This window comes from Pelodiscus sinensis, chromosome 24, assembly GCF_052426305.1.
Source record: "Pelodiscus sinensis isolate ZL-2025 chromosome 24, ASM5242630v1, whole genome shotgun sequence".
NCBI lineage: Eukaryota > Metazoa > Chordata > Testudines > Trionychidae > Pelodiscus > Pelodiscus sinensis.
Window position 1 is genome coordinate 21,962,506 of NC_143075.1, and position 26,691 is coordinate 21,989,196.

At 53.9% G+C, this 26,691-nt stretch overlaps 1 protein-coding gene across 6 annotated transcripts in view; it reads right to left on the reverse strand.

Moving 5' to 3' along the window:
* Positions 1–24,962, reverse strand: part of TMEM269 (transmembrane protein 269) — a 40,952-nt gene extending 15,990 nt beyond the window's left edge. Inside the window, exons 1-4 of one of the 6 annotated variants that reach the window (XM_089773147.1) lie at positions 21,838–21,895; positions 17,165–17,235; positions 4,589–4,653; positions 2,638–2,785 (exon numbers count right to left, since the gene is read on the reverse strand). In XM_089773147.1, the coding sequence (XP_089629273.1) occupies positions 2,638–2,672 (35 nt within the window). In that variant the 5' untranslated portion in view covers positions 2,673–2,785; positions 4,589–4,653; positions 17,165–17,235; positions 21,838–21,895. Of the gene's footprint in view, positions 1–2,637; positions 2,786–4,543; positions 4,654–10,407; positions 11,596–17,164; positions 17,236–21,837; positions 21,978–24,842 lie in introns of those variants that run through there. The other 5 variants (XM_014569580.4, XM_075906367.2, XM_014569576.4 and 2 more) reach the window with 5 other exon arrangements.
* Positions 24,963–26,691: the final 1,729 nt, after the last annotated feature.

The following is a 26,691-nucleotide window of genomic DNA, read 5'->3' on the forward strand; positions in this document are numbered from 1 at the left end:
GACACTGTTCTTCCAGGGGCCTGGCTGTTTGTATTGAAGCTGTGCCTCTGTCCCGGATGTAAATGGAGGACAGAATTTGGTCCAACGAACAGGATGCGGCTAGCAGGCACAGGGCTGCGGCTTGCAGTGCTCTGGAAGTGACTCTAAGATCTGGCCAAAGCATTCCTCCTTTCACAACCATGGTACCTGTTCATCCCTGGGCGCCGGGCACATCCCTTAGCCCGGCTAGGAGGAGCTGTGTTTGGTTACCGAGGGCAGTGAGGTCTCCAAACTGCGACAGAATCCCGTTCCTTCCCGGAGCATCCTCTCCTGTCGTCACCATCTGCCCAATCGAATTCACTTCACCTCGCGGGAGAACGGGCGCGGTTCTCGTTTCCAAAGCAGAGCGAATGCATTCGCCCCCACAGGCCTCCCATCATCCCAGAGGTTCCGAGGTCTGATTCATAAAAAGGGACTTGCCAAATTCATGGCCATGAGATCTGGTCTCCCCTGCGAAGTCTGGCTACTGTAGGGGGGTCGTGGTACTGCCAGCCTTACTTACGCACTGCCTTCAGAGCCAGGGGAGAGCAGGGGCTGCCGACTGGGCGCTCAGCTCTGAAGGCAGCATGGCCACCAGCAGCTCCGCACAGGAAGGTGCCAGCCTTACTTCAGCACCTGTGCTGGCAGCAGCACTACCTTCAGAGCAGGATGCCGGGCCAGCAGCCATCACTTGTGTGACCCCTTACAATCCTTTCAGGGCAGGACCTCCAGGGTGAGAAACCCTGCAGTGTCTGCGCCCACCCGTGAAATCTGCTCTTTGGGCCATGTGACACCGGCAAAAACATCTGATTTCTCCACCACTCCAACAGACTCCTTTTCATAAATGGGCTATTTGGATGCAGACTCCAAACTGCATCCTCTAATACCATTTAGAAACGGTAGTAACAGGTGCTATAGAAATATCCAAAATGGGTACTATTATGTCACCTCCTGCACAATTTTTGTTTGCACCATGGATCAAAATATTTGTACTGTAATTTCATGGGTTTCACTGCACTGCACATCATGAATCCTGGCTCTTAGCAGCAGCCACCCCCTCAGAACTCATCTCCTCCTGTTAATAGACTGCAGTCTCCTACCCCTAGCACTGAAGCACAAATGTTGCCATTGATTTTATGGACTGGATTTTGTGAAAAACAATCCAAACTCTAGCTGTTGAGGCTGTATCGCTGGGCATCTCCCTTCCCCGCTCACTTTGCTATTTTTAGACAACGTAAATCATGCATTAGGAGCCTCCGTCATGACCACAGTAGAGTCAAGGAAATCTATTTGCACCAGGACCAGATTCATAGTGTGGACTGGAGCCAGCCATACTGGAACCAGACCACATAACGAAGCTGAACCCTGGCACATGACCAAGGCTCCGTTACAGAGCACTCCACCATGAGCCAGACCCTTATCACTGTCCATTTACACGGATGCAAAACCAGCCCTTTTACGACGCTGTAATCACACCTCTGTTTGCAGCAGCAGCCAAGCCTGCAGGAAAGCGAGGGAAAGCAAGAACTACATCTCACTAGGCTGCTTTGCTCCAGAAAAGCGCCTCCCTGCGATTCCTCCTCCTGAACACAATGCAGCACGCAAGCAGCGCCACCCGGAAATAAATCCCGGGCCAGGCACTGCAATGGAGTCTACTAAGGGCCATATCAAGCAAACGTCTGGGACAACCAGCGCTTTGCTTATCAGAGCAGAAACGATTCCCCGTTGGACAAGCTGGCGGAGGTTTCAGACTCCAATACCAGCGAGTCTGACCCGAGGCAGACTGGACGTCACACTCCGGAGGCACCTACTCATCCAAGAGCCCAGGGAAAGTTTTTCGCTGGAATGTCCTTACAGGCCAATCTAGAAGAAAAGGCCCCTTTGGCATCCTGCAGAAACTAATGGAAACTCCTACTCATGATATAGTCCCCTGGGCCTGTTTAACCCTCTTCAATCCCTTCTCTGCTTTGTTACCTCATTAGGCCTTTCTTCTTTCCTACTTGCCTTACAATCCCAGTGTTGACTGTTCTACCTGCAGGAGACACCTTGGCAGCTTACAGTATGCCGCATGAGCCCATTCTTTGCCTGGACTGTAAATCAGGACATGTCACTAAGTCGCAAGGGACAGAGGGTATCAATCCGGGCGGGATACAGCACTCGGAAATTCCTTATGCTAACAGCCATCCTTCACCCGCTGTGATAGCCGTCCCCTCGGAGACATCCGGGGACAGAACCACAACCTGGCCTCCTTAGGCCACGCCTACACGAGGCCAGCTGTCCCGTTTTGAATGCACACGTGTTGCTGCCCCCCGTGCACACTGTGGGCTCCTCGTTCACACGAAAGCCGTCCTGCCGGAAAGAAGGCTGCATTCACCTGCACGATGGTCTCTGGTTTGCAGCAGGTGCATCCCCACAGGGGAGTTAGCAGGCAGGTCTCTGATGCACTCTGCCCTTCACACGCCTGTGGTCCCCAAATGTATCGTGGCTTTCGTGGCCATGACTTGACCCTTCCCCCAGGGGAGCAATTGGAAAGTTTGCCCTTGATTCTAAGGAGGCTCCTCTGTCCCTCCCGCCTCCCCTGCCAACCGTGCATCCTTCCCAGGAGATCAGAGTACCTACCCATTGAGGCTGCAGAGGATGGAGGACAGACCCATGATCAGGTTAGCCACAGAGATGGCATTGGCAACATTCTTGCGGACAAACTCCAGAGCCTGGGCTCGGCCTGCTTGCTCGCTCAGGAACAGCTTCTTCACGTGGTGAAAGATGCCTGGAAGCGCAGGGGAGACTGTCAGGGCGGGCAGACCGGTGCTGCTGCCTTCGCGAGAGGAAATCATTCAAGCACAGATCCTTGCCGAACAGGAAAAGCCCAATGGATCAGCGTTGAGTCTACAGTTCAATTCCCCCAGTATCTGTGGAGCCTTTCTAGGGGCCAGTGGAGGGACTCTTGGAGAGGACCAATCATATTGCGTTAACATGGCGCTAGGATTAATGGGAACCCTACTGCAATGTGGCCTGGGACACGTGTTGCTCTTAAAAGGGGCCAGGAGCGTCTTGGCCTTCAGAGGGTTTTTCCCCTTAAATAGAAGTAAAGCCAATGAAACGCTGAATGCCAATCGCATCCCGGGTTGGGTCTGAAAGAATTGATGGGAAAGGGCTGGAACAGGCACAAGGACTAGCGCCCCTCCCTTTCTCTGCCCTGCAATTAGATCCCTCCTTCAAAAACGTTTGCTTTTGGGGCAGCCTTACGAAGAGGGGAGTTTCCTGCTAGTGGCGTGTAAATTAGTACCTGGCTGTTCTTCGGGGTAGGCCTGAGACAGCCAGCAGATCGTCTGCCGTTACAGTGGCCGGCACTCGGCTTAGGGCTTCCTTTAGCAGCTGTCAGTCTGGCCTGCCAGCCTGGCTGGAGCCCCCCTGCCCCACATGAGAGTCTCTCTCAGGCTATGTCTACACTACACTGATCTATCGGGAAAAGGGACACACGCTGCGTTCTGCAAGCTGCGTAGCTTTTTCCAATCGTTTTTTCGGAAAAGGCTTTTCCGAAATTTGGCCCGTCTACACTGGGCCAAATGTTGGAAAAGCCTCCTCTTTCAGAAGAGCCCTTCTTCCTCGTGGGAGGAGGAAGACCGGGCTTCTGAAAGACTGTGTCTGCTCTGCCCCGAAAAATGTCAGAAGAGCTGACGCGTTCCCTGGACGCAGCTGAGTTTTTCTGGGATACCTCCCGGTATCCCGGGAAAACCCCGGAGTGTAGACATAGCTCCAGAGGGGCTGTTTTCTAGAAACCACCCAGGCTGCCCAGAGTACGTGTAGGTCCTTTCCAGCCTGACCGCTTCACACTTCGCAATGACTAACACTGCATGTCAGCTCAGCTCTGCTCCCTTGCTCGGCTCTGGCTATTCACAGCCCTAGCATTCGGATGGGCATAGGGACAGGTCCCATTAGCCCCGCTCCCCGGAATAGCACGTTACAGTGGGGAGGAGCGACTGCAGCAATAGGAAGATTTATCTTAGGTAGCAGCCCAGAAGAATTGCTACCTCTATAGCCTTCTTTAATTCATAGGAGGTGACACTCATGCCGGTGCAGGGCACTAGCACAAAGCCGATGCTCCATTGAAGTCAGCAAAAGTGGGCTGAAGCGGAGCACAGGTCTTGTGCTGGCCAAAGTGATGGGAGTTTATGCAAGTTGGTTTTGCAAGAGCTTGGGAAGGGGAGGAAATAAATCACTTGAGTTCTAGGCCGCTGCAGCCACAGATAACATGACAAATGGAAGCAATCCATTCTTCAGCTGCTCAGTTGACCCATTAGCTTTCATTCACCCCATTCTATAACCACTGCCACAGTTCCACACTTGAATATGCATTTTAAAAAAAGTTTATCAGAAAATTCTTAAAGCCATTTCTACTTTACTCCCCCACACCCACATCCAACCACTACAATAAACATTATTTTTACTTAGGAAAAAAAAAACCAAAAACCAAACTTACAATAAAAACCAACCCCACGTTTTAAGCTCTATTTATCTTATATACCTATAGGGCTACTCTTTAGAGAAAAGGTTAAGGGTCATGTCCTACTAGTGTGTTTTGCACCCTGCCCTTGACGTGTTTCCAAAGCCAGGCAAGTTCATGAGATTCTTCATCTGAAAGAAAACAGCATGTCAGAGCAAAAGCCATCAATGTGAAACGAGTCAGATTGGTGTATATGGCTTTACCGCCCGCCCTTCAAGCCCTCCCCTGGCTCAGACTGGGACAATACAGTAAAAGCCAGTATCTTGCAAGACACAGCTTTATCACGGTTTCACTAGCATGTGCTCTCGTGAAACCAGATTTTGGGCCCACATCTGGAGGGATCGTCTGGAGTCAGTCTTACTCTTTTTAAACTCCAGTGACCTGCTTGCTTGCTCGATCCTGGTATCAAAGCACAAGACAGCGTATAATAACTGTTAAACAAAATCCCGTCAAACTTGTAAAGCTGTGTCCATTCTAGGCAAGCTCAGAGGAAGCAAGAGAACTAGTCCGCTTAAAATGAATACTTGAGCAGATAAAACATGCACTTGGAGGACTACAAAGAAGACTATTTGCCCCACATTACAAACAGCCCTGTCATTTAGATTAACATAAAACACAGCAAAAAGGTTGTTAGACGAGGGATTATTTACAGCAGTGTATGCATTTGAAATGTTTTATTGATAAAATGCAAACTGAGTGTAAAATGAATGCTCATGAATCATTGAAATGAAATACTGCTTGCTAGAGAGCTGGACTAGTCCTACTAATAAACCTCCCAAGTTGAAAATGTGTTTGGGGCTTGTGGAGAGCAATCAATCACATCCAGTTTTTCAAACAAACTGGCTGAAAAATATTCTGTATGAAATGAAATCTAATGCACAGATTCTTGTAAACGTCAAATGCTGAACAGCTGAACTATTGGGTTTTTTAACTTTGGTGCCATTTCTGTAGATTGTGTCCACATGTTGAGAGAGCTGTCCCAAGACACCATGGGAAGAGAGGCCAGCAACGTACAAGAAACCAAAGTGATTTCCTATGGATTAAATGCATGCTTATTTGTAGATTTGGGATCTAATTTGCCACCCTGCTTTGGCTGCTCTGTACTGTTACAATAATTAAAAGCAGCAATAAACCCATTTCACCAGCTATTTAAACCAAGTTTGCAGGCACTTTGCATCACCACTGCAGCATAAAGGAGCAGCGTGTACTGGTGAAACTGACCCATTATATTTGCAGGGAAAAGACATACTGTTTCTCTCTCTCTCTCTCTTTTAATTATGCTGTTAGTGGGAGACAGGCAACAACAACATAGAAATAAGATGTTGCAATATATAAATGTGCTTTAACTTATCATCTCAGTAATATAATGACTCCAAATATTACTGTTTCTCAAAGGAATAGAAGGCCACATAAAACGGAAGAAAAGGGCAGGAACAAATGAAAAACATCCTTGCTCTAACTTGTCCATCTTTGTGTATGGGAACTGAAAACAACAGCCAATGGACAGAAGCCAGTTTCAATCATTCAGTTCAACTGCTCATTTTATTCTCAGGGGCAAAATTAATCTCTGCACAACATCATTGGCTTAACTGGGTGTGTACCAGGCACCAATGCAGTTTGTACGGTACATGTGTCCTGGCATCAGATTCGGTATTTCTGGGGCACTTCTCTGAAAACAGGGGTTCTGGGGCTTCAGTCACTGAATCTCAGCCTGGAGCAAAAAGCCACTTCCAACGGCCTTCTTGGACTCTTGAAGACAGGGCCTAGGTAGGACTTCAGTACTGCACAATGCAAGTGGCCCCTCTGTATGTGGGGAGTGTCACCGAGTGTGCTAGGACCCCTTCATTGCAGCCTGCAGAGTGTTTACACCCAGTCTGCTTTGTACCCGTTTGCTTTGCTTTATGTTAATTCTCTGCATTTGGTATTTTCCAGCAGGAACCTTCAGCACCGGGACTTGGCTTCCTTTGTCCGTTAGGAGGAAACTTGTCATCCCTCTCTACTGCGAGGACAGGGCAGCCAAGTTGTAGGACGAGTTGCAAACCACCCCACGCGTGCCGTCCCTGGACTGGGTGTCTACCCAGATGAGAGTTCTGTCTTCCCTATGTCAATGGGCAGAAGATTCTCAGGTAATCTTAGGAGGTTTCCTATCTAGATCCTGACCCAGCCGGACCCTATTTAACAACACACCCTGGAGGTGCAACTGTGAGATGGCAGGATACAGTGCATCTTTTATGTGCTAAAATAGTACTTTAAGGGACCAGTTCTCTTCATTCTATCCCAAAACAGTAGTTAACAGCTCCCTAACTTGGTGCAATCAGTGGACATCACCATTCGTGCTGTACCTCTCAAATGGAACACGTGTGATGTTTAAAGACAAGAAAGATTGCTTTGCCTATCAATTATTCCATCAGGCACTAGTATTTAAATTATATACATTATTATTATATAAATTATTTAGGGACTATTGCCTTGACTTTTGGATTCCTATGTAGTGTATTACACATGGAACAGTCACACCTCTTCCCCTACTCACCAATCACCACCCACCCGATTTTATTTGTTGCTGTCGCTGGAATTCAGCAACTAACACGCAGCCAAATGTGACATTTCAACAAGAGACTCTCACAGAGTCATAAATTTAAAAAATCTAACCACTGAGCTCCAGTTTTACGTCTTTACCTTCTTCAGCTGATTTACGCAAAACACTTAAGAAATATATTTAAGGAACAACCCTGATAGGACAACTGTTGTTCCCAGGACCAAAGGGACCTTTCCCAATCTCTATGCCTTTCTGTTACAGTTGAGAGGTAGGCCCAAATGTATTGCAAATGTCATGACAGTGTTTTGTAGTCATACACACAGGTGGCTCCAGCTCATGCTAGAAAATTTCCAGAATGAACCTTGCACGTTTTTTTGCCTAGATGCCATTCCCATGGCAAATCCAAAATTGAAAAACATCCAAGATCTCTGCTGGGACTGTTTTTGTTGGGAGGGTGTGATGTACAACAGCTGTTCTCTCCCGTCACAAGCTTCTTCAGAAGAAACAGAACCGCTGAACGGAATCTGCCAGGCAACTGCTTGCTGGGTGTTTTATTCTACCGCTGATGCTGGCTCACGTTTTATTTATGAGGAAACAGTTATTTTTATAGAGCACGTACAGCAAGGGCTGGACTGTTAATGGCACCCTATTAAAGAGACTCGCGGGCCGGATTTTCCCCTCACTCACACTGGTGTAAATCCACAGTAACGCCACTAATGTCAGTGGAATTACAGCACCGTAGGGGAGATGAGAATCATGCCCCGTGCAGTGCAAAGTGGGTATCAATAAAGGCCACTCCCTTGGGGCATGTCTACACTAGGAAACTCTTTCAAAAGAACCAAAGTCGATGTAATAACTCCCGAAACAACAAAATCGAACAAACATGTCCACAACATGGGAAAGCCTCGAAATGAATCCGAGGCAGGCTCTGTTAACGTAGATGTGCTACCTCGACTTAAAGCCCCAGGAAGCACTGGGGAGTAATTAGTTCGAATGACTCTAGGGAGTCGTTATTTCAAAATAGCAGCACTGGAGTGTCCACATGACTGCTCTTTCAAAATAGCTAATTTTGAAATTAGCGTTATTCCCCAAGAAAAGCAGGAGTGTAGGTTTCGAAATAAAACCAGGCTGTTATTCCGAAATAACGGGCGTGGTGGTGTGGCGGTTCCCCTTATGAATTTGACCTAAAGGGGGTTATTTTGAAATAACTCCCTAGTGTAGACTAAGGATGTCAAGAGGGGGTAACGGATTAATCGTGTGATCGATACAATTTGTATTGACTACATGGTTAGTCAATAAGGGAAGGGCTCTGACCCAGCTTGCTCTGACCCAGGAGCTACCCTGCTGCGGCTCCGCAATGTAAATGCAGTAGGAGCCGGGCATGTAGACAGCCCAGCTCCTATTGCAATTAAATTGCAGCACCGCAGTGGGGGTAGGACCCGGACCGGCGCGAGCCTGGACAGAACCGGGACTGCTGTGGCTCTGCATTGTAAATGCAGTAAGAGCCGCCTGGCTTTTCATACGTTTAAAATGCAGAGCCACAGCGGTCCTGCACCGGCACGAGCTGGGACCGAGCTGGGCTTGCTCAGTCCCAACTCACGCCGGGTCCAGCAGCGGGGAGCTGGGATGCCCTGCAGCTAGGGGCTGCTGCAGGAGTAGCCTGTGCCTGTGGCCAGCGTGTTTGTGGTCAACCCTGGCCACCATGAAGAGAGGCTGCTCCAGGATGCAGAGCAGCCTCTGCCCGCAGCGAGTCTGGGCCCACCATGGGCAGAGGCTGCTTCACAGCAGCCTTCCCTGTCCCTCTGCCCCCCCCTAGAGACAGCAGCACGGGGGGAAGGGCAGGCGGCACCGTGGAGCCAGTGCTGGGGGAAACCGACTTTTAAGCTGGCTCCCCACAGCACCAGCTTCTGTTCCCCCCTGATTCAGAGGCAGCAAGGGAGGGAAAGCAAGGAGTCAACTACTCACATCCCGAGTGTAGACCAGGGCTTACACTCATCTAGGGCCTGGTCTTGCAATCCCGACTCAGGCCAGGCGCCAGCTGACTTCCATGAAGCTCTGCATCAGAAAGTCCAGACAGATCCAGCCTTTGCACACTAGCCCTGGCTAACGCTTGGGATGGATTTCATCCCAGCCCAGAGCAGGGCTACATAAGCTCCGGTACGCCACTCGGCCTCTAGCAAGGGGTCTCGGGCTCTCTGCACTGAGGAGACTTTCACTCCTTATAACCTCATTCCTACAAGATACGTGTGAGAAAACAGAACATCCTCAACCAAAATTCTTGCCTTCAGGAGACGTGTCTTAGAAAAGAGGGCTGGGCAGGGCTGTTACCCAGGTTTTTTGAGTCACTCCATAGGTGCAGGGGAACTCATTAAGACAGGCCGTTAAATAAAGAATTCTAACCCTATTAGAAGTCTGTGCAGTGACATCAATCAAAATCCAGCCTAATTAAAGCACCAAGTAGCCACACAACTGCCCCCGCTGACTCTCTTCAGGTCACAACATCTGGAAAGATGTGTCAGGAAAAAAATAGCAGGGTCCAGTCCTCAGCCCAGCTACAGCGGCCAGCTTGGTGGTCTTCAGTCCTATCACAAGGGAGCCATCTTGAGCGGGGACTGGTGGCTTTCAAGGCGCTTTGACAGATTTGGTCACTAGCTGCTGTCCAACAAAGCAGCCAGCAAGACTAATAATTCCCTAGCTGTAGGAGCCAGACCGTGAGCATGCACAGTATGCCCAAGAATGCCACCGGCTTGCTTGACACCACGACAGGGACTGCACTTCTCTGCTCCCATGGGAGCTCAGCACAATTCTTGGATGGATCTGGACTGGGCCCTCCAGTTGTAGGGCCTGATTCTCATCTCACAGCACGTGCATCCCAAGTCTCACCTCCACTGACCACAGTAGCATGGACAGAAGGGAGAGGAGAATGAGGCCCACAGACTTATGTTGACTCCCTTCGTTAAGTATTTCCTGCCATGTCACAAAGTAGGGACAGACGTTTAGTTTAAATACGCTAAATCTTTACTCCACACGCCCCTTAGATCGGACTCCCTCAGTTTTGCTGGTGTGGATCCAGAATAACCCTGACAGGGTTCCTTGTTCTTCCGGATTTACATCAGCACCCAGAGCCAATCCACTCACTTGAGTTGTCAGAAGAAGGGCTGACGGATGTGGCCCGCAGATGTGTATTTTTGAAACTAACATTTTTATTCCTTTCCCCGTGGTTTTCTTTCAAGTTAAATATCAACGCGGCCCCCTGAGAGTTAAAGCTAAGTTCTTCTGAAGAGCCCTGTCGAGTTAAAGAAAACGCCAAGCCCACTACAAAAGGCGGGGAGGGGGGGTTACTGACCACCTCAGAGCTGCTGCAGACAGGAACGCTCCCCAGCAGACATCTTGGATTTTTACCAGCAGTGAAAACAGAGAAAGGCAGCGACACAAAGATCAGAACCCTGAGGCCCAGCAGTGCGTCTGGCATCACAGAGCCTGCTGCTGACATCAGCAGTCACAGAACCTGGAGAGAGGGGGCTCAAATAGGTTTTTTAAAGCAAGTATGAAACTGGCATTTCTTTACCTTTCTGTTGTAAAAAAGGGATTATCCACTGGCCTCCCGTAAGGCAAGTTTGTTCCACTTTTGAGCAGTGTCTTTCACAATAACCTGTGTACACTTGCATCAACTGTGATTACTTGGGGGAAGGAGGTTAAAACATTCAACGACTGAGTGTGAACTAGCAACATCCCACTCCCCTGTCCACCGGCCTGTTGCCCCAGTCAGACTCCACTGGCTTGAGCGGAGTTACTCCTGGGTTTCGCCTGTGCAACAGAAGGGTCAGGCTCAGTGTGTCCGGCTTGCTGTGAGGCAGCCTCGTGCCCCCAGGTTTAAGGCACAATCCAGCTCCCATTGAGTTCAATCCAGCTCCCAATGGGGGCCGGATCAGATCCTCATGCCTTTGAGCGCACAGGGGTCTCTCTTCTGGAATCAACAGTGCTCAGCAGCAGCCAAAGGTAGGCCAGGCTCCTGTACTTCTGAATCCAGACCAACACTGCTTGAGACGTGAAAATGCCACCGGTTCTTGGAGCAATTCCAGCATGAGCTGTCCAAGCCAATGAGCTCATTACACATGAATTGGCCCAAGACCGACCAAGAAGGCAAATCCACACTAAGTCAGCTGGGTTATAAACAAGACATTGCCTGACCTCTGCCTTTCTACAGAGAATGTCTTCTGGTGGAAACATCCACTTCAGATATTCTTTTCTCTGGGCTTTCAATCTTGAGTTACAAAACAAAATGCTGGCTCAGCAAAATTATACAAAACCTGCTTAGGGGGCCCTGCTGAATCGGACGAAAAATCCTGTCTCTCTCCATCCAGCTAACACTTATCGAGGGCAAGAAAGTGTCTGAAAATGGAAAGAGGGGTCTTTCTGCACGGTACGCCCAGTACTGTGCTAGTGAGCTTCTTGCATGGCTGGCTTATTTTAATCGTGGCATGTTTTAATATGGCTTTTACAAGAGTTGCTTTTTGTGGCTTCCTGCAGGGACCGCTAGACAGAGAGCACACATGCCTCTTCGGATAAACTGAAAACAAGAGGGCCAAGTTCAGATGAGCCACAGCGGAAGAGTCAGAAAGGTGTTTAAAACAACAGAATAGTTCTAGGAGAGGTTGACACCGTATCAAAGTCAAGGTAAATGTAGAAGGAGGGACTCTTCTGGCTGAAATGAATACAGATAGTTCTCATGATTTATACATTGGCAGCTAGAAAAGTCAGTGAGAGGACAGAGTGCAGGGTTTCCCCCAAGACTGTGGGGACAAGTTCCCAGACGTCTGACTACACAACGCCAAATGTCCAACGGAGCGTATGTGGTTCCCCATGGAGTTAGTTTAGAGCTGGTTAAGAGGGGACAAAGGTTTTCAGGAATAGGGATGAACGGGAGGTGCAGAAAATGACATCACCATCCCCTCCTTAGGGCTTGGGGGAAACCCTGACGAGGAAGAGGAGAGCAGTGAGAGCAGTGACGGCTCTAGAAGGCTTTCCAGTGTCCCTGCTGGGCATGCCCAAAGAGGTGCCAAAGGGTGGGGGGGAGAGACATTCAAAGCAGTCTGAGAGCTGCAGCTCCACCTAGAATCATAGAACCATAGAGCTGGAAGAGACCTCAGGTGGTCAAGTCCAGCCCCCTGCTCTAGGCAGGACCAATCCCAACTAAATCAACCCGGCCAGGGCTGTGTCAAGCCGAGACTTAAACACCTACCTGGAGGCCACCAAGGGCCAGAGTCTCAGCCCATATAAACAGGAGTTGCTCCAACGACTTTATGCCCCTTGCCCCGCTAGTGGTGGTTTTACAGTTCTAGGAATGGTTGGTGACAAACCCCTCTGACAGATTCTGACCCAGCGTGGGCCTGGGAAGGTAATACTCACGTCCCCTACTCAGCTGTAGACCAGAAGGGACACTTCTCCACTAGCTACAAGGGCACGAAAGTGACTAGCCATGGAGCAGAGGAAACACGGATCATAGTAAGTGGCAGGACCAGAGATTTTGCTCCTTGGAACAAAGTTGCTGCAGCAGTCTCCAGTGAAGATAAAGCAGCGAGCTGCTAGTTTTGTCTCCAGAGAAGCAACTGTTTGTGCTACCAACCCGGAAGGGCGTTCCTGCAAAGGACTGAACGACTGTGTAATAGGGGACCCGCCATATTCTTGATCATCGCCTACGTTTCAAAACACGAGTTATTCTATGGTAGCATCGGAGCTTTATGAGAGCTGGCATGGGCTGGGGCAAAGGTTGAGCATGAGAAGCCCTGGAAACTGTGGTCAGAGTAAATTAAAGTCTCCCACCCTCCCAAATGTGGAGAGCAAAACTCAGACAAGCCAGCATGCTTAGAAGCTACAATCAACACCTTTCTCCATTCAGTTACTGCCATGAAAAGGGACATCGTCAAGGTTGGGGGGCCCAAAGAGCTAACTTGGATTTGCAAACTGCTGCTCAATTCATTTAACAGCTCCATACTTACAGGCTATTTTCTCACATCAGAAAAAACCTGCAAGTCCCCCAGCAGCCAGGCACGCAAGTTTCAAAGAACATGATTCTGCTACTAGAATTTCAGTATCAAGCTCCCAAAGGGTGATTAAATATCAAGAAGAAAAACAGGACTTGGAAATGTCAGCGTCCTTTTAAAGGACAGATTTGCCGTAAAATGTCCCTTTGTCTCCTTCTAACTAGCTTTGCAGGCCTTCAATTAGCTCAGGCCACCAAGCAAAAGCCTTTCAGCAAATTTACTTTTAATCTATGAACGTGCTTCCCCCTGTCTCACCTGTTCAGGAGAGCATGACAGGTGCTGCTTACAATGCAAGGTATCAATTGCCAGCCACAATTAAATGAGACACGTCACACCTCTTCTCCGGTAATGCAGGGAGCTGCATGCCAAGCAGACAGCAGCCTGATTTTCATTCCCTCCCTGCACTACCATCCCCAAAGCCCCTGACTCCCCACTGCCTTGCACCGTGGGCAGGCGTTTCCACCTAGGCCTAGAACACTGCACTCCTCTCTCACATAAGCTAGTGTAAATCAGAAGCAGCCCGTGAAGCGAATGGCCTTCCATGTGTTTGTCACCATGTTAAGTGCGATCAGAAGCAGCGCCACAGGATTTAAACACAATCATGCAGACTGTCCAAGGGGCCAGACCTTGCAATAGGTTTGTTCAGCATCTTCATGCATGGCCCGGATGATGCGTTGTTTTGCACTCTCAGCAAGTTTGCAGATGATGCTAAGCTGGAGGGAGGGCAGGGATCGGGTCCAGAGTGACCTAGACACACTGAAGGACTGGACCAAAAGAAATCTGATGAGGTTCAGCAAGGACAACTGCCGAGTCCTGCCCTTGGGATGGAAGAATCCCAAGCACTAGTACAGGCTGGGGACCGACTGGCTAAGCAGCAGTTCAGCAGAAAAGGACCTGGGGATGACAGTGGGGGAGATACGAGTCACCAGTGCGCCCTTGTAGCCAAGGAGGCTAACGACATCTTAGGGTATAATTAGACCTACTGAGACTAAGGGACAGCTCTAACCTGCTCCTGATCGCACTAATCCTGGTTTTACACCAGCAAAGTGCCACCGACCTCACGTGGAGTTTGCTCTGCCCAACATCACCACCAGAGAGAACTCGTCTGGGTTCACGGTCACAAGAATTGTGATGTCCCAGGCCCACAGGCCAGCATGGCTGTATTGCTCTCCTGTCATCCTTCTGCAGGGGGGCTTCCCCCGAGATTAACGCCAGAAGCAAGTCTAACCCCATGGAGAATGGTGGCTCTGAGAGACGGGGGATGCTAATCTCATGCTCCAAAGCCAATGTCAGTCGTTCTGCAATCAAGTAAACACGAATTCCTTTGTCTTAGAAATGTAAACCCCTCTCTATTCAGGCTTTAAAGACAGTGTTTCTGCATGACTCAGCTCCATCAAATGCATTCCTTGGCTGGTAGAGGACCCAAATGCGATCAATCGCCTCTCTAGTTCCAAGCAGATGGACTCCAGTCCTTACCAAGTACAGCACAGCTTGTTCTAGCTCCCTGAAGACTGCATTAGGCTATCGAGGGAAAAGGACGGTAGAAAAGAAGCTGTCATCATGTGAGTCAGCTAGATTCTCTCATACGCAGCACCCGGCAGCCTCTATTTTATACCTCAAGTGGAGTGAATATACAAACAGAAGAAGAAAATTGTCGGAGACATTTACAAACTAGCAGCATCACACATCCTTGATACTGTAGGGCCCATTCAGGAACGCGTAAAAATCCAACCACGTTCTAGGGCAGCTGCAGAAATGCTAGTTCAGAACCTGCGTTTTCCTACTGTTTCCTCATTACATGGAGGGGGACATGTGATGGCATAGGGGCTGCTATCCTGGAAGGTAACTGTGATATGGGGGGTTGTTTGGTAATTAGTAGTTACGTGATCGTTAAAAAAAAATTAGTTCATTAAAATCAGGTTGTTAAAGTTCAGAAGCAAAGATGGCTCATGCCCAGGAGCGGTTGTATGAAAAGCCTTCTAGAACCACAGACACCGGAGACCAGAGAAGAAAGAGACCCTCAAATCTATGTGAAAAGAACAACAAACAAACAAACCTCCAGCAACATCAAGGAAGGAACGTTATGGACATCACAGAATCAAACACATTCATGTTAAAAATTACGGACCAAATTCTGCCCTGGGATGCACGTGCACAACACCTAGTGACGTCGGTGCGACTCGCACACCCCCCTGGCAGGACACATGGATTTGGTGCTTTGGTGAGTCTGTCACATACCGAGACAGAAAAGCCCAACTTGGGCAGACTCTCATGGATTTCAACAGGAGCAGGACTGGGCCCCCCAAATAAGAAACGTGTCAGGCTTACCTTCCAGTCTGCTGGCTCTGCTCCTGGTCAAATCAGCATTCTCATTGCCTTGGCGGGGGCTGTTATCTTGTGCGCACCAGTGGCGTATTGTGGGGGGGGGGGGAGGTGCCCCTGGGTGCCATGCTAGGAGGGTGCCAATTTAGTCCCCCTCTGCTTCCCTGTCATCCCTCAGCTCGCTTGCTCCTCCTCCGCCTGCCGCCGCTGGCTGGAGCCTCCTCCCCGCCTTCAGCCCGACCTTCCTCCACCTCCGCTGGCGGGTTAGTGCGTGTGGGGGCCCAGCTCCAAACTGGAGGGGGCGGGGGAAGACGCGGTACAAGCTCCCCCTTCCCAGGGTTGGGCTCAGCTGTGCACCAGGTATGGGGCCCTGCCACAGCAGCAGGAGGGACGGGGACGGGATGCAAATGTTGCCTTTGCCCCCGGGCACATATCACCCTCGCTACGCCAGTGCTGCGTGCACACACACAGAGGCGTCTTCCGACAGGTTTGCGCATTAAGTGCAATGAAGTCTCCTGCTCTGGGGGTGGCAGGAGCCTTCGGGCACGACTGCCATTAACAAGGGGTCGAGCTTCCCTTTTCTCCACGAAGTACTGACAAGAAGGGGATTGTGTCTGGCTGTTTCATCTCTCCACGCCTTGCACCAGAGTGAGCCCCCTGGCAGCCAGTGCATTGTTAATCACCGCTCACTCGTAAATCTTATGTCCCGTGTCACGTGGCTAACCCTGGTAGGGGCTGGCAGGGCCTTGTAATTCTTCCAGGTGGAGAGGAACACAAGCCCCGGGAACAGGCAGGAAGTGGGGGAGTGGGAAGCAGGGAACAGTGATTGCTCTGTGCTTCCTCCCTCTATTCAGCCTCTGTCAGGCATCTACAGGGCTAGGCTCCATGCGGGGCGATGTGGTTTCTGGGGCCAGACACTGTCCACGGCACGTGCCACTTACATTGGTGGATTCTGAGAATCACGCCAGCTTCCCCTCCCCCTTCATTTCCTCTTCTAGCACCACTGGGCTGGGGCAGAGCCGGGGCAGAACAGGGAGCCCCACTTATGCCACAAGCCCAGGATCTGGCAGCTCTGCAGGCAGAATTGCTGAGCCCCAGGGCAAAGGGGGAGACAGGGCAGAAGGGGAGGGCCTGGGGCAGGCCTCTCCCAGGCAGCCCTCCAGTGCAGTAGCAGTAACGGCGAGCGGGAGCGCCGGGCCCTTTTGAACCTTTCCCCACCCCTGTCAATTGGCCTGTCTGCAGGATTTCAGGTGGCAACTCCTTCCCTCTGCTCCAAGGGCAATACAGCCAGAAAGGGCCACCGCGACGGGCAGCACAGCTTGCCAAGAAGGACCAGCAGAGGGTGAAAAGTTTTGACATTCTGACCCCAGAACAAGGGATGAGCAGGAGGTGCACAAAAGCAGTGTTGCCAAATCCCCCCCCCCCCACCCCCATCCTTCCAACCAGCTGCAGGAAGTATAGAGCAAGCTTTTAGCTGTCCCTTTGTGGCCTAAAACAAAACCTTCTTTTCTTCCCTCCCTCTCCCCTCCGCGGCCCTAATCAACACACTGTCAGACCTCTGCAATTGAACAGCTTTGCATGATAAATGGAACGTGTGCTCCAGGCTTCCTCTCTGGTTCCCAAGTTGTATGGTTGCTGGTTTGTTTGTTTGTGTTTGCAGTGGAAAAGGGCTCAGATCAGTAGGTCAGTGTGCAACAAAGGAGTAAAACATGCTGGAAGTTGTAATGCAGCACTCACCAGACGGGGGCGACACCATCCACATCTTTGCTGAACGGATAGGAGCTCCTGCCCTCTTCTGCTACTGAAGACTTAATCAAAACAGGTATAGGGAGGTTAGATCATCCTCAGAGCGTCTAGTTATCCTTGCCCAAATTGGAAGGCTCTGCCTGCATCTAAATACACCCACTTTGGGTGTGACTTGGCACCAAAGCAAAACAAAAACCACCTTCAAGAAGCGCCATTGGACCAAATACCCACATTCCCTGATGGGCGGCAGTACAAAAGTGCCACACGAGACGGGCGTATCCTGCCTAACTCTACATCTGCGCCGGTCTGCTCCCATGCACTGTACTCACTGCCAGGAAACAGGCTTGCTTCCCGCTGGTAAACAAGCAACGCTCCACTGCAGAGTAGCTGAGAGAAGCAGATTCAATCAGCAAGCAGGAGATGTGCTGGGGTTTAAATCCCAACGACATTCCCTGGGATTCCTAACCCAGGGTATGTCTACACTACCCTCCTAGTTCGACTGGGGAGATAGGGAGGGGTTACGGGAGGTAGTAGGGGCCAGGGACTGGGGAGATGGGGAGGGGGGTCAGGGGAGGTAGTAGGGGCCAGGGACTGGGGAGATGGGGGGGATTAGGGGAGGTAGTAGGGGCCAGGGACTGGGGAGATGGGGGGGTTAGGCGAGGTAGTAGAGGCCAGGGACTGGGGAGATGGGGGGGTTAGGGGAGGTAGTAGGGGCCAGGCACTGGGGAGATGGGGGGGTTAGGGGAGGTAGTAGGGGCCAGGGACTGGGGAGATGGGGGGTTAGGGGAGGTAGTAGGGGCCAGGGACTGAGGAGATGGGGGGGTTAGGGGAGGTAGTAGGGGCCAGGGACTGGGGAGATGGGGGGTTAGGGGAGGTAGTAGGGGCCAGGGACTGGGGAAATGGGGGGGTTAGGAGAGGTAGTAGGGGCCAGGGACTGGGGAGAAGGGGGAGGGTTAGAGGAGGTAGTAGGGGCCAGGGACTGGGGAGATAGGGGGGTTAGGGGAGGTAGTAGGGGCCAGGGACTGGGGAGATGGGGGGGTTAGGGGAGGTAGTAGGGGCCAGGGACTGGGGAGATGGGGGGTTAGGGGAGGTAGTAGGGGCCAGGGACTGAGGAGATGGGGGGGTTAGGGGAGGTAGTAGAGGCCAGGGACTGGGGAGATGGGGGGGTTAGGGAAGGTAGTAGGGGCCAGGGACTGAGGAGATGGGGGGTTAGGGGAGGTAGTAGGGGCCAGGGACTGGGGAGATAGGGGGGTTAGGAGAGGTAGTAGGGGCCAGGGACTGGGGAGATGGGGGGGGGGGGTTAGGGGAGGTAGTAGGGGCCAGGGACTGGGGAGATGGGGAGGGTTAGGGGAGGTAGTAGGGGCCAGGGACTGGGGATATGGGGGGGGTTAGGGGAGGTAGTAGAGGCCAGGAACTGGGGAGATGGGGGGGGGGGTTAGGGGAGGTAGTAGGGGCCAGGGACTGAGGAGATGGGGGGGTTAGGGAAGGTAGTAGGGGCCAGGGACTGAGGAGATGGGGGGTTAGGGGAGGTAGTAGGGGCCAGGGACTGGGGAGATGGGGGGGTTAGGGGAGGTAGTAGGGGCCAGGGACTGAGGAGATGGGGGGGTTAGGGGAGGTAGTAGAGGCCAGGGACTGAGGAGATGGGGGGGGGGGGTTAGGGGAGGTAGTAGGGGCCAGGGACTGAGGAGATGGGGGAGTTAGGGGAGGTAGTAGGGGCCAGGGACTGAGGAGATGGGGGGTTAGGGGAGGTAGTAGGGGCCAGGGACTGGGGAGATGGGGAGGGTTAGGGGAGGTAGTAGAGGCCAGGGACTGAGGAGATGGGGGGGTTAGGGGAGGTAGTAGGGGCCAGGGACTGGGGAGATGGGGGGGGGTTAGGGGAGGTAGTAGGGGCCAGGGACTGGGAAGATGGGGGGGGGGGATTAGGGGAGGTAGTAGGGGCCAGGGACTGGGGAGATGGGGGGTTAGGGGAGGTAGTAGGGGCCAGGGACTGGGGAGATGGGGGGGTTAGGGGAGGTAGTAGGGGCCAGGGACTGGGGAGATGGGGGGTTAGGGGAGGTAGTAGGGGCCAGGGACTGGGGAGATGGGGGGGTTAGGAGAGGTAGTAGGGGCCAGGGACTGGGGAGAAGGGGGGGGGGGGTTAGAGGAGGTAGTAGGGGCCAGGGACTGGGGAGATGGGGGGGTTAGGGGAGGTAGTAGGGGCCAGGGACTGGGGAGATGGGGGGGTTAGGGGAGGTAGTAGGGGCCAGGGACTGGGGAGATGGGGGGGTTAGGGGAGGTAGTAGGGGCCAGGGACTGAGGAGATGGGGGGGTTAGGGGAGGTAGTAGGGGCCAGGGACTGAGGAGATGGGGGGGTTAGGGGAGGTAGTAGGGGCCAGGGACTGGGGAGATGGGGGGGTTAGGGGAGGTAGTAGGGGCCAGGGACTGAGGAGATGGGGGGGTTAGGGGAGGTAGTAGAGGCCAGGGACTGAGGAGATGGGGGGGTTAGGGGAGGTAGTAGGGGCCAGGGACTGGGGAGATGGGGGGGGGGGTTAGGGGAGGTAGTAGGGGCCAGGGACTGAGGAGATGGGGGGGTTAGGGGGGTAGTAGGGGCCAGGGACTGAGGAGATGGGGGGGTTAGGGGAGGTAGTAGGGGCCAGGGACTGGGGAGATGGGTGGGGTTAGGGGAGGTAGTAGAGGCCAGTGACTGAGGAGATGGGGGGGTTAGGGGAGGTAGTAGGGGCCAGGGACTGGGGAGATGGGTGGGGTTAGGGGAGGTAGTAGAGGCCAGTGACTGAGGAGATGGTGGGGTTAGGGGAGGTAGTAGGGGCCAGGGACTGAGGAGATGGGGGGGTTAGGGGGGTAGTAGGGGCCAGGGACTGGGGAGATGGGGGGGTTAGGGGAGGTAGTAGTGGCCAGGGACTGGGGAGATGGGGGGGTTAGGGGAGGTAGCAGGGGCCAGGGACTGGGGAGATGGGGGGGTTAGGGGAGGTAGTAGTGGCCAGGGACTGGGGAGATGGGGGGGTTAGGGGAGGTAGCAGGGGCCAGGGACTGGGGAGATGGGGGGGTTAGGGGAGGTAGCAGGGGCCAGGGACTGGGGAGATGGGGGGGTTAGGGGAGGTAGCAGGGGCCAGGGACTGGGGAGATGGGGGGGTTAGGGGAGGTAGCAGGGGCTAGGGACTGGGGAGATGGGGGGGTTAGGGGAGGTAGTAGGTTCCAGGGACACCAAAGTACAAGTTTGCCTCGGGTGCTATTTTCCTTGAGGTCAGCCCTGGATCCTACCCCCTGCCACTTGCACTCTGGGGAAGGCCTGGGGAGAGCAGGCCCATCTCTCCGCGTCCCTGCAGCAGAAGGGTAGGCTGGCTCCTCCCCACGGTCTCAGCCTTTCAGGAGCGGATGCAGGCGAAGGGAAGGAATGCAGGCTGCCTCCCCACTCCCCTCCCTTGCCGGGCCGGAGGAGGCGGGTGACTCCCTGTACACACGCATGGGGCACAGTGGGGCATGGAGGGGGACTGTTGGCACCGGACAGCTTTTCGGTAGTGGCGGGGGCGGGGGCGCGGCTGAGCTGGGGCTGGGCGTGGGAGGGGCTCTGTGTAGCTCAAATTTGGGGCCATTCTGAGCTGCTGTTAGGAACGTCATCGTGTTCCCTCCACCTCCGCCCCCGACCTTGTCAGGTAAACAACTCGCAAGTGCTGGTCCCTCTCACTCCCAGAGCAGGAGCAGGCCTTTGTCACCTAAACCCTGCTCCTAAATCCTTTAGAGCAACATCGTCCATCCCACAAGCACCACTCCCTTTGCACGATGCACCTCGCAAAGCCAGGGCTTGCCCCCCGCCCGGCAAAGCCAGGGCCTGGCCCCCATCCCGCAAAGCCAGGGCCCAGCCCCCATCCCGCAAAGCCAGGGCCCGGCCCCACCACCACTCGAGTGGGAGAACAGCAGCCCTGGCAACAGACCCAGGCCCCTGGCACTTAGGGACCAAAGTTATCTTGTTTACAAATCACAGCAGCTCCTGCTCTTTGGCCTCTACAACCCGAGAAATCTCTACCCAGAGCCTGTCCCTGGAGGGAGCCGGGAAAGCAGGAGCTGGTTGTGCAATCTGTGCCCATCTTGGCTAACCTCCTCACCCAGACCTGACACTCCTCCTTTCCTAAGGATCAATCTGCCAGTGAGATTCAAAGACACACACACCTTCTCCTTTCCTCCGGGAAGGCTCCCGCAATGGAGAACAAGAAGCAAGTTCCATACACAGAGGCAGTCGGCCCCCCCAAGGCATGACAGCAAGTAGCTACAATCTGGGCTATTAATATCGTCTGCAGGCAAAGCCACCCTAATGCTGCCCCAAGGCTGGGGGAGATGAGACTGCAAGGAAGAAACACTGCGCAGCCACCTGGCTTCTGGGGAGAACGGCGACATTCTCAGAAACCACTAGCGACCCTCTCAGCTACCTTTGTGTGAATCAGGGCGACACCACCACAGTCACTAGTTAAGGGAGAGGAGAATTAGCCAGCTCGCAGAGGAAGAGAACTTTGCTCGCCTGGAAGGTTTTACTGCGATGCTGATAGCCTCCCGGCTACTCCTGACTGACACCGCTGACCCTAATACATTTAAAGCGCGGTCCACAAACACAGACCCACCCCCGTGGTACTGCTTTTCGAGATGGGAAACTGAGGCACAGAGCAGTGACTTACCCAATCCAGAGTCAGAGACAGGGTTAGAATGAAGCGTGTCTTCGCTCCCAGCCTTGTGCTGAAAATACTAGCCTGACGCACTTCTTTATTTTATAACCAATCCCCTTCTCATAAACCACGCGTGTCACAGAACAGGGCAGGGCCAATTCACAGCACAGAATGTTTTGCAACAGAGACCGGCTTAGTGGAGTGGGAGGAGACTTGCAGATCCCAGCAGAGTGAGGGCTGGACCAGGGTTTACAGCCTCCCACAAGGAGGCAGGGCAAGCAGCTGGAGCTGCAGAAGTGGCAAGACCCTGGTGGACGGAGACGGTGGGTATGTTTATGCCGTAAGTGCCACAGAGGCACAGCCCCTGCACTGCCACCCAGCTCCATCTGCACAGAGGATGAGGCTGACCAACTACACTGACTGATGAGGAGAGGCTGAGGGATTTGGGCTTATTTAGTCTGCAGAAGAGAAGAGCAAGGGGGGATTTGATAGCAGCCTGCAACTCCCTGAAGGGGGGTCCAGAGAGGCTGGAGAGAGGCTGTTCTCAGTGGTGGCAGATGACAGACGAGGAGCAATGGTCTCAAGTGGCAGTGGGGAAGGTCTAGGTTGGATATTAGGAAAAACTCTTTCCCTAGGCGGGTGGGGAAGCGCTGGGCTGGGTTCCCGAGGGAGGGGGTGGAATCTCCATCCCTAGGGGTGTGTAAGTCCTGGCTTGACCAAGCCCTGGCTGGGATGATTGAGTTGGGGCTGGACCTGCTTTGGGCAGGGGGCTGGACTGGATGACCTGACCTCTCTTCCAGCCTACGATTGTATGATTGCACATCCCCTGAAGTTTTCCTAGCCTGGAGCAATGGAGCTGGGCCAGCCTTGGTTTTGGGGGTAGCTTTAGGAAGTGTCATTTTAGGCCTTGTCTGCAGCATGGAATGCCCCCCCAGCAGAGCCTGGCCCTTAGAGCTGCTCTAAGCCATGAACTCTCCTGTCACCACTAGACTGCGGCGTGATGGGGCGGGGGAGGGGGACACCAGAGGTAGCCCGAAAAAACTCCTCTGCATCCAGGGAACACGTTTGCTCTTCCACTTTCTTTTTGGCAGAAAGGCTAACGCGCTCTTTCCGAAGCCCCTGTATTCCTCGTTCCACAAGGAAGAAGGGGGCTTTCGAAAGAGGGTTTTTTTCCAAAATTTGGCCCAGTCTAGATGGGCCAAATTTCAGAAAAGCCTCTTCCGACAAAAGTATCAGAAAAAGATACGCAAAAGGCAGAGCGCATTTTGCGCATCTTTTTCCGATAGATCCTCGCAGTCTAAACGTACCCTCAGTGTCCCGGAGAGCGCTCTCTCCCGCTGGTATAATTAAACCACCCCGCAGAGCGACTGTAGCTCCCTCGGCAGCACCTTCCACGCCTGTGCCTCTGCTGATAAACCTCTGTTGTGTGGAGGGTGGGAGTTTCTTCACAACCCCCCTGAATGACCCAAGTTTTGCCAGCCAAAGGAGCCAAAGCATTTGGAGTCCGTGCCGGGCACAGGCAGGGAAAGTGTCCCTGTGTCAGGGAGATGGGCAGGGCCGGGCCAGCTTTGGACGCTGAGTTTTGGTGGGAGCTGGAAGGAGGGTTCCCCAGGGACTGAGATAAAACCCTTCAGAGATCAGGGTGAGGAAGAACTTGGCACAAAGGCAAAACAAGGCCCTCGCGGTCACTCAGTTCCCATGACCACTAGGGGACCACGTGATGCCTGAGGAAAGCGGGAGACGGAAAGGGCTGCAGAGAGGGCACTGGCTGGACAGGACCGTGGTGGCTGAAGGCGTGGCATGCCACGGCTGAGGGGGGCAAGAGGGATGAGGGGCAACTGGCTGTGGTTGGGGGGCCTAAGGCAATGGTGACAGGCTGCAACTGGAGATGAGGCTAAGTGGGGTGACAGTGAGAAAGGCTGCAGCCAGGTGGAGGCAGGCTCGGGAGCTCGGGGGGTATTGGAGTGATGTGGGGCAGGACATAGGTGCTGGGCTGGGGAGTTAAAGTGATGGGGTGGGACCGCGGCAAGGCTGGGGGATTGGGATGATGAGGGCACGACAGGCTGCTGAGTTCGGGGCCTGGGGTGATGGAAGGAGAACGGGGTTGCAGGACACAAGTTGGGGTGATGGGCAGAGAACGGGTGCAGGATGCAGGTTGGGGGTGATGGGCGGAGAAGGGGGTGCAGGACTCAGGTTGGGGTGACAGAAGGACAATAGGGGTGCAGGACCGGGTTGGGGTGATGGGCGGAGAACGGGGGTACAGGACTCAGGTTGGGGTGACAGAAGGACAATAGGGGTGCAGGACTGGGTTGGGGTGATGGGCGGAGAACAGGGGTACAGGACTCAGGTTGGGGGTGACAGAAGGACAATAGGGGTGCAGGACCGGGTTGGGGTGATGGGCGGAGAACAGGGGTACAGGACTCAGGTTGGGGGTGACAGAAGGACAATAGGGGTGCAGGACCGGGTTGGGGTGATGGGCGGAGAACGGGGGTACAGGACTCAGGTTGGGGGTGACAGAAGGACAATAGGGGTGCAGGACCGGGTTGGGGTGATGGGCGGAGAACAGGGGTACAGGACTCAGGTTGGGGGTGACAGAAGGACAATAGGGGTGCAGGACCGGGTTGGGGTGATGGGCGGAGAACAGGGGTACAGGACTCAGGTTGGGGGTGACAGAAGGACAATAGAGGTGCAGGACGCAGGTTGGGGGTGACAGAAGGACAATAGGGGTGCAGGACCGGGTTGGGGTGATGGGCGGAGAACGGGGGTACAGGACTCAGGTTGGGGGTGACAGAAGGACAATAGGGGTGCAGGCCAGGGTTGGGGTGATGGGCGGAGAAAGGGGCGGGACGCAGGTTGGGGGTGATGGGCGGAGAAGGGGGGCAGGGCGGGGTTGGGGTGATGGGGCAGGGCTGGTCCCTCACCCCGCATGGGAGTCCACAGACGCAGGGGAAGCTGGACAGCGCCCGCCGCTCCCGGACCCGCCCATCACCGGCCCGGCCCGGCCCGGCCGCACTCACCGGGACTCCGCTCTCGGACGCGGCTCGGACTCCGGCTGCAGCGCTCGGCCCCGGCGGTGGCTTTTATACCGGCCCCCCCACCCCGGGAAAATTCCACAGGAAGTGACGGCCGGGGCCGCCGGGAGGGGAGACAGCCCCCCCCACCGATCCCCCCTGCACCCGCCCCCCTGGCACCAGCCCTGTGCCTCCCCCCGTCCCGCCTGCACCTGCCCTATGCTTCTGCCCACCGGTGCCATCCCCCCCCCCCGCCCGCACCGGTCCGCCTTGCACCAGCCCTGTGCCTCTCCCCACCAGCCCCATGCACCGGCCCCTCCTGCAACCGCCCCCTTGCAATGGCCCCATGCATCAGCCCTGTGCCCTCTCCCCATGGGCCCCCCACACCTGCGCCATACCCCCCACCGCCACAGCGGCCTCCTGCATCTCTCCTGCCTAGGCCCCTGGACACCCGCACCATGCCCTGTTGAGAGCCCCGAATCACCTATTGTACCAACGACAGCCCATCTACACCCCTGCCACACTGCCCCAAGCAACCCCCATAGGTCCTCCCCTTACAGTTCCCCAGGTCTCTGTACACCCCTATGCTGCCCCAAACAGCCTGTTCTCTCTCCAGGAGCCCCCTTTATCTGCACCGTATCAACCCCAGTAGTCCCCTATACCTCCCTGTATCTTGCCCTCAAGTACTCCCCTACTGTCCCATGCCACCCCCAGGAGCCTGCCGTATTGTTCCCATACTCTACAACCCTCAACAACTCATTGCCCAATCTCCATTTAATCCCCATCCTGCCCCAGCATCTCCTTATACACCCTCCCCCAACCTCCATCCCCCCAACCCACAGCCTTTTTATGCACAAAGGGGAGTGTCAGCATTGCAGTGCCCAACTTTTAGGGGCCTTGCTCTTTGTGGAAGCCACAGCCCCTAATTGGGCACCTGGACACTGCATGGGGAGAGTTAAGGAGGCTGCCTGGACACTGCATGAGGAGAGTTAAGGAGGCTGGCTGGGCACTGCATGTGGAGAGTTAAGGAGGCTGGCTGGACACTGCATGAGGAGAGTTAAGGAGGATGGCTGGGCACTGAATAGGGAGAGTTAAGGAGGCTGCCTGGGCACTGCATGGGAAGAGTTAAGGAGGCTGATTGGACACTGCATGGGGAGAGTTAAGGAGGCTGGCTGGGCACTGAATAGGGAGAGTTAAGGAGGCTGCCTGGGCACTGCATGGGGAGAGTTAGGGAGGCTGCCTGGACACTGCATGAGGAGAGTTAAGGAGGCTGGCTGGGCACTGAATAGGGAGAGTTAAGGAGGCTGCCTGGGCACTGCATGGGGAGAGTTAAGGAGGCTGCCTGGGCACTGCATGGGAAGAGTTAAGGAGGCTGATTGGACACTGCATGGGAAGAATTAAGGAGGCTGCCTCGGCACTGAATAGGGAGAGTTAAGGAGGCTGCTTGGACACTGCATGGGGAGAGTTAAGGAGGCTGCCTGGGCACTGCATGGGAAGAATTAAGGAGGCTGCTTGGGCACTGCATGGGGAGAATTAAGGAGGCTGCTTGGACACTGCATGGGGAGAGTTAAGGAGGCTGCCTGGGCACTGCATGGGGAGGGTTAAGGAGGCTGCCTGGGCACTGAATAGGGAGAGTTAAGGAGGCTGCCTGGACACTGAATGGGGAGAGTTAAGGAGGCTGATTGGACACTGCATGGGGAGAGTTAAGGAGGCTGCCTGGGCACTGCATGGGAAGAGTTAAGGAGGCTACCTGGCACTGCATGGGGAGAGTTAAGGAGGCTGCCTGGGCACTGCATGGGAAGAATTAAGGAGGCTGCTTGGGCACTGCATGGAGAGAATTAAGGAGGCTGCTTGG